At 42.2% G+C, this 7,753-nt stretch overlaps 1 protein-coding gene across 1 annotated transcript in view; it reads right to left on the bottom strand.

The window, feature by feature from the left end:
- WWC3 (WWC family member 3) overlaps nucleotides 1-7,753 on the bottom strand; it is a 244,438-nt gene that overhangs the window by 204,597 nt on the left and 32,088 nt on the right. The window contains exon 2 of the mRNA XM_019523856.1: nucleotides 7,581-7,747. Coding sequence (XP_019379401.1) covers nucleotides 7,581-7,747 — 167 coding nt within the window. The remainder of the gene's footprint in view (nucleotides 1-7,580; nucleotides 7,748-7,753) is intronic.

Here is a 7,753-nt window from a genome sequence, read left to right as displayed (position 1 = left end):
AGATGAATGGATGGAGGTAGTGCAGGGGTTGGGTTGGTGACTGAAGGGAAGGAGGAATTGATTGATTGATTGATATGGAATGGATGTAGGGAAGGAGGGATGGGATGTAGAGGATGGAAGGAGTGTGTGGGGACAGGGTAGATTGATGGAGGGATGGAAGGAAGGAGGGAAGGAAGGGATAGGGTGTAGGGGATGGATGGAGTATATGGGGATAAAGGGAGAGGGTAGATGGATTCAAGACAACCTTCCAATATTTAAGATTCTATACCTGGAAAATTATAATGATTTTATAAATTTTCTATACAGAGAATCTAATTTTTGAAGGGTTGTCATACATTTGAGTAAACAAGGTATTCTAGTTGCAAAAACGTTGTGCACCTTCTAAGCATACATGTCTTCTATGATTTTTAAAGTAAACATTTAAAAGCCTAACACATTTTCTATTTTTTTTAAATACAAAAAATACTGTCTGGCCTAATCAAAGTTCTGTGCTACCCATCTTAAATTAAAATATATATATTTTATTTGTAATAAAAAAAAAAATTAAAAATTACTTAACCACTGTACCCTATCATTCTGACTATGCTAGAAGAAATATGTCTTTGCCTTTGGGGAGATCAACATCCATGAGCTAGTGAATGTCTTCCATCACCGCCATCTATGATTCTGCAATACTACCCTCAATATATTCGAGGCCTGTACTACTTTGAATCTTCAGTCACAGGAAATACAGCCTTTATGTTTAACAAAGCAATTCATGAGGAAACGTGGATATGGAATTAAGATAGGCAATGCTTTTCCCAAACAAGAGACACAATTTGGCAAAAATAAAAGCCTGGTATTTGTTTCAAAGCAGCCATACCACATAGCACTGAAAGTTAGTAAAATAAACAGCCATCCCACTTATCAATAACAAACAGACTATCATCTATAAGGGAACACTACTTTTGAATAAAGTGTGCCAAACCACAGAGCAGGGCCTAGGAGCTCCCTGCTGCCAGGGCATGGGGACACTGTCCCTGCCCCGGCTCCTGCCCCTTGCCGCCCAGGAGCAAACGTGAAGTCAGATACCAGAGTCCTGTAAACATTTTGTGCCCATAGTTGTATTTAATTATATGAGTTGTTCTACTCCTTACATTCATAAGCAAGGATCCTGGGTTTTTTACATTAAAAAAATCCCCAATTTTCAGGTTAAAAACTAACCCAAAATCCACATTTTTACATGAGCAAAATGAAACATCACTATCTGTTAGTGGCGTTTCATTTTAATCAGAGAAAACCAGGATCCCTGCTCATAAGTGTAAAAGTTAAACATGTAAAGGGTCAGGGTCCTACTAGCCAGGAGGAAAAAGGTCTGTAATCTCTTGCATTTTAAATATACTGATTCATACAGTTTAAAACCAGAAAGGCCTGCAATAATTATTTAATCAGATAATCTCAGTAACAGAAGCCTTGGTACTTCTTCCAGTAACTTAAAAAATCTGTAGTAAAATAAAGGCAGACCTCCAGTCTTAGTTTAGAGAATTTTAGGACAATTCACCCTATAACTTGGTAGTTTATTCCAATAACACATTTTAACCATGAGAGAAATTAATACCTTATTTCCTTCTAGCTTCAACCTCTGGCTACCAGATTTTGTTACAACACTATAACCTTGAGTATCTTGAGTATCTTCTCTTTGTGTAAGTACCTGACAAATCACCTTTTAACCTTTCACTGTTAAAAGGTTCCCACTGGCTTCAGCTTGGAAAAGTTAGCACTTCTTCATATCAACCTCACCACAGGCTCAAATCAGTCACCCAAAAAATAAGGAGCATACAAGTTGTGACAATCTTTGAAAAGTGTGGTTTGAATTATTTGACTTGCATCACATACCAGCTTGCAGACACCAACAATTAAATCCAGTTTCCCCGACAGTATTCTAATTCCCTTAACTATGAGACCATCCTGTGTCCCCTAGCACACTCTAAGCACCTTCAAATTTGTGCAACAGTTGAAGTAAAAATAATCCAGACAACAGACTTCTTCATCACACAACCCTAATGCAACCTCTAAGCAGCTCTATCCTGTGCACTAAAAGATGCAAGAGATACTATGAAAAAACAGTATAGGATCACTCTAAGTCTATATTATAATATATGTGCTAAAGAAAGCTGAATTAAGGTTGTACAGGCAACTAAATCTGCCATTTCCTAACTGCCAGGTGGTCGCTTTTGCAAACTTCATAATTATTTCCTTTTAAATATATTTTTCTGTTTTCATGCAGGTTTCTAGACTTTTTTAAAAAGCAAACTAAGGAAACAAAAATTCTGCCATTTGGCATTTTATTGACTCACATATCACACAGCAGTAGGGTGGGAACATTTACAGCCACAAAGCTTTGATGCTTGAGGTATTGGAGTAACTAAGAGTAGTCAAGGTTGTCATCCCCTCCATGAACAAGAGTTAGAGAGGAATAAGGCACATTACTTGACAGTGAGCTTCACAGATATTTGCTAACAAAAACATTGTGAGATTCACAAATCTCAAGTTCAACTCCAGGGTCCAGAGAAAAATATTTTCTTGTAAATACAGAATCTTCTGCATGTTTCTCTCACACTTGAACCTTTCTGCTCCAGCCCCTAAAGCCTATCCACATCTTGTCTCTTCCTCATCCTTGCTCATTATTCCAGGCGCACACAGTCCCAGCCTCCTTGTCCAGCCAGTCCTCCCAACTCCTCACCTGTCTCCTTCCATCTACTCCCAGTCCCCATCCCCAAACTTCACCGCTTACCAAATCTTATTTCCTCACCTTGGTCTCCAGACACTGCTCCCCATCACATTCCTAAATCCAGCTTGCTCCCAAATTCAGTCTCACCATTGTTTCTGCTTCTTCCTGCCCCAAGCTCTCAATATAACCAGTTCCAGACTTCCAGTCACATCTCAGCTACTCAGATCCATCTTCCCCTATTTTCTTCCCCCCTTCCTAAAGGTCTCCAGGTCAGGTCCCTCCTTACCCCCTATTTTCCTTCCTGGCTCCCAGTTCCCAATCTCCTTGCTCCATTAGACCCAGTCCCTTCTCTTTGGCAGCCTCCAACTCCCCCCATAGGCACCTGGTCTCCAACCCACTCCTGCCGCAGTCCCAATTTCCACCCCCTCTGTATTCAACTCAGGCAGCCTCCTCCTCCACGATGTCTGGGGCTAAATCAAAGGTAACACTGATCACACAGGACCTTGGATCTCTGTTCAGAAGCCCTGACCAGGCTTGACCTTCAGCAGTCCAAGCCTGCTCAGCTCTGGCTGGAGTACAGTACACTCATGACAGACAGAACCTTTAGCTGTTAAAATCTAAGTCTCTGCCTAACACAAGCAAAATGATTTTTAAAGGCTTATTATACCTCAGCCAAATTTGGATGGGTTTAATGCACAGGCTTTCCTGCACCCTTAAGTAAACCCCTACTCTAAAATAAGGGGGAAAGGGTGCTACAGTACCTCAAAGATTAGATTGCTATAATTTCTTAATGCAAGCAAGCCAAAATATTTTCCCAGCCTTATTCTCAGAAATGTTTTGATATTATTGGCTGAAGTTGGGTTTTTTTTCCTTGGGGGGGGCTCAAGCCTGAGACAGCCTGGAAAAACGTTGGCTGAAATCTTTAAACTTCTAAGACACTGAAAATATGGTCTCATAATGGGACATACCTAGCAACTTTAAAATAAAGGAGGCCAGTCACCCCACCTATAACAACTTACTGCTTGTCATCATAGTGCCTAGAGGGGCCTGGTCAATGACTAGGGCTCCTGTGTTAAGTGCCACTGGAATACAGAACAAAAAGACAGTCCTTGTCCCGAACAGCTTAATCTAAGAATAAGACAGGGAGCAATAAATTGATCTCAGACCTCTTGATTACCCATTAACAATTACTCTTTCAGATTTAGCAACTAGTTTGTACCCCAAGGATTATGTCTGTAGTGATTTTCTAGTGCTAAGACACCTAAATACCTCCCACAAATCAGCTCACAAAACTGCTCAGCTCATCTGTCTTGTATTATTCCTTTTTTCTTCTCTCCCTGACCTCATTCCACTTTTCCTCACTGCAACAGATCATAAGTATCTATTTTTGAGTTATCTTCACTTTCCATCTCCCTCCTCTGGCTCTTTTTCCACTTTGAATTCTCTCCCTTTTTCCTTATCCTTGCCATCTCCTGTTTTTTTAACCAATTCCCAGAAATCTTTATACTATACTTTTCTTCTTGACTTTTCTTATCAACCTCTCCCTTCTTCTCCTGCCCACTGCCACTTGGATTTTAATAATTGTAAACTGACCTATTTGATTAACAGGTTCAGACTTCTGTTGAAAAGTGTAGGAGTGCAAAACTAACCGTGAGAAGCTGCAGTGCCCAAGGGCAATGGCCAAAAGAGCTGACCCACCAAGACCCTGCTGCTGGGAAAGGAAAGCAACCCAGCACCTTAAGAGGGTTACCCCTGGAGCATGTTTGGGTAACTCCATCCTTCTCAGATGCCTGACCATTCGCCCCTTCTTGTTCCCTTTTTTGCTAAGTGAAAAGTATCCCGTGTCCCGCAACCCACCTCAATCTCTTCCTATGAGCAGCTTCAGGACCTCTGCTGCTTTTCTTCATCACCAGAAGGCTGAGAGAAATGTGAGGTGGGTAACTGGTGCTTTACCACTTCCTTTAATGAACAACACCGCTGTCTATTTTTCCTTCCTGGGCAAATCTTTCCCAAGCATTCACAAAGAGGAACTGACCTGATTCCCACCTGTTGCCCTTGGGCTCTAAATAACTACAGCTTGAAAGGAACCTCTAATCAGGGGGAGACAAGGGAGATGTCTCTCTGCATGCTTAAGACAACTGCTGTTGTGCTTACTCCAAATTTGCATTTGAAAGGTTGTCCTCCCAAGACAAGACTAGAAAGAAACTTGGAATTCTGAAAGTGGGGATGAGTCTTAGAAAGGAGGTGGCATAGCATCTTCTGCACTGGTCTCAAAATTAAAATGTTCCAATTTCTGCTAAGCAGACTGGGCAGATTAAACAAAATGAATCTAAATAAATACTATGATGAATCTTCACCCAAAACATTCTAAATTAGAGTTAAATGCATAAATTAAGTCACACAATATTTAAGCACAACAAACTAAATCATACCCACCTCTGATGGCATTATACCAAAACTGAATTTAAGATGCTATAGTAGCTCCTTAATGCTTCCCTCCACACTCTACATATAATGCAACATACCACAGAAAGCCATACTCCAAACCTGATATTTAATAAAAGTATAAGGTATGGGAAGAGAAACCGCATATTTTCATGCCTTCCAACACCTTTAAAGGTAGTATGTTTTAAAAAGGCAAAAGTAGCACTAACATATATAAAACATTACAGAAAACTGAGTCAACTGCATATAAAGACAGATGTGCAATACACCCACAAGCACACCCATATAAATGTACATGTAACACGCACAGATAATATGAAGATTAAACACATTTTTTCAAACAATAAAACAGTTTCCTGTATTTTCTAAAGGCAAATATTTAGGCTACTTAAACAGTTATGTATAACTGTGCAAGAAAAAGGAATAGTACAGATTATTATTACAGTCTTTAACGCAGACTCTGCTTAAATGTTTCTGTGGCCTGCTTAGCATTCCAAGCATATTTCTGGCAAGGTAGCTCTGGCTGAAGTTCAAACTGTCCTTGTCCAACTTTCACTTACTATAAAAACATTGTTCAATATAGAAAAAGTATACAGAGACATATGTTTCTTATTTTACAGACACCTAAAATACAGACACTTGTGTTCAGTAACTGCGTGGAAATTTTTAGGCAAACTTCTCAAAGTGGGATTGTGTGAAGCAGACAGCACTCACTGTAAGTGTTAAACACTTTCTTAATCTTTAAACTGTAACATACTCTTGATTTAATTTTTTTTAACACACACACTTGAAACCTGTATGTTTCACCCTCTTTAACAAACCACTTAATCTGGCTATACTTTTGCCAATTCCCCAAGACATAAAGAAGTTAGTCTATAACTATATTACAGAACCATTAGTAGTATATCATATGTGCCACGCTGATGTGCAGTATTTCCTACCTTGCTCACTTCCACACTAAACATTATCATTTCACGATGAGGCAATCTGCTAAATTATTTCAGAACTTCTCAAAAGTCCCAAACTGCTGTGTTGCCCCTTAGTTCATCCCAGCTGATAAAAATCAACACAACTAGGCTATAAAGATCCAAAGGCTATTAAGAATTCAGTGCTCTACATAAGCGTTTGGAAAAAAAAAAAAATACATGCCTGCTTGTAGCTGTACATCATCAGCAAAACTACACAGGCCCACTGACCAGGGACAGCAAAGCTTTGTTTATTTGTCAAATAAAATGGGTTTGGGCTATTCAAACAGTCATACTGGCAACAGACTGGAAGTAGAGAGACAGTCATCTTCATACAAGAGAGAGAAAGAGAGAAACTCGTTAAGTAAATAAATAAGGCCCAGAGCCTGCAAACACTAACAGTGTCTATGTTACAAAATTTGAGCTGGCCTACTGAAGCTAGTGCCTTGATTCAGATGAGTAAAAACCAAGCAAGTACATCATTTCTGCAAGATCTGGGGCTCAGTCAAGTGACCAATTTCAAACCAGTTCTTCCCTCTGCTAGAGCTGCCATCCTGCTTAAAACCCAACCACGTCTAAAAATAGTGTGGGTCAATGTGATTTTTTTTTTGTTCTTGCTGAATTACTTGAGGTAGGTTACTTGCATGGGATATGCTGCCCACCAAAAAGAGCTGGAAACCTCCCTCCGAAAGAGACCCCACTGAGAAAGCAGCAGCTCATTGCTCGGGACAAAAGAGGGGCGAAGCAGGGACTGATGGTCAGAGGTTCCTCGAACAGGAGACAAGGGGCCAGAGCTGCCAGGTGGGGCCCTTGGAAGAGTCTCTTGCGGCTCTTTACAATCCTAGAAAGACAGGGCTGGAAAGGCCCTCAGGAGACTACCTAGTCTAGTGTTTCTCAACCTGTGGGTCATGACACAAAAGCGGGCCACAAGCATATGTGAAAAGGTTGTGAACAAACTTTAAAAGAGCAGAGCAACAAACTTTGAAAACGGATTCTCTCTGCAAGGAGGAAAACGTGGGAAATGGTGAGCTCCAGCCTGCAAGGGGGCTCCCCCTACCCCACAATGTGGCTAGAGAGCAAAGGGGTTGGGGCCAACCACAGATTTCAGTGATTTTTTTTAGGGTCGAAAGGGACCTCAACAGATCATTGTGTCCAACCCCCAGCCCTGGGCAGGAAAGAGCGCTAGGGCCCTACGATCCCAGCTAGGTGCTTGTGACAGATGTTTACAAATGGGTCCTGGTCCAAAAAAGCCAGAGAACCACTGCCCAAAGTCCAGCCCCCTGCTCAAAGCAACACCCTCCCCAGCTCACATCGCCCCGCAAAGCACCCATACAGGTTTTTTTAGGGAAGAAAAACCTTCGGCCAGGCTTAACCTAGGAGGCCTTCCCAGCGGGCCCTGGCCCCAAAGCCCCCCAGCCCGCACGCAAGCGGCGGAGCCGCAGGCCCAGGCCCAGCCCTACCTGTCGCGGGGGTCAATCCACGAGGTCTGCCGCGTGTTGTGGTCGATGTAGAAGATGCGGCCGTCGAAGTCTCGCGCCTCCTCCCAGCCCGCGGGCAGCGGCAGCTCCGCGCTCTCCCGGCCCCGCGGGCCCGGCCCCGGCTCCGCTACCGCCTGCTGCCCCTGCCCCTGCCG

The sequence above is a fragment of the Gavialis gangeticus genome, unplaced genomic scaffold (genome assembly GCF_001723915.1).
Source record: "Gavialis gangeticus isolate Ggan-Ray unplaced genomic scaffold, GavGan_comp1, whole genome shotgun sequence".
NCBI classification, from domain to species: domain Eukaryota; kingdom Metazoa; phylum Chordata; order Crocodylia; family Gavialidae; genus Gavialis; species Gavialis gangeticus.
This window is presented reverse-complemented; position numbering and strand designations above follow the sequence as displayed.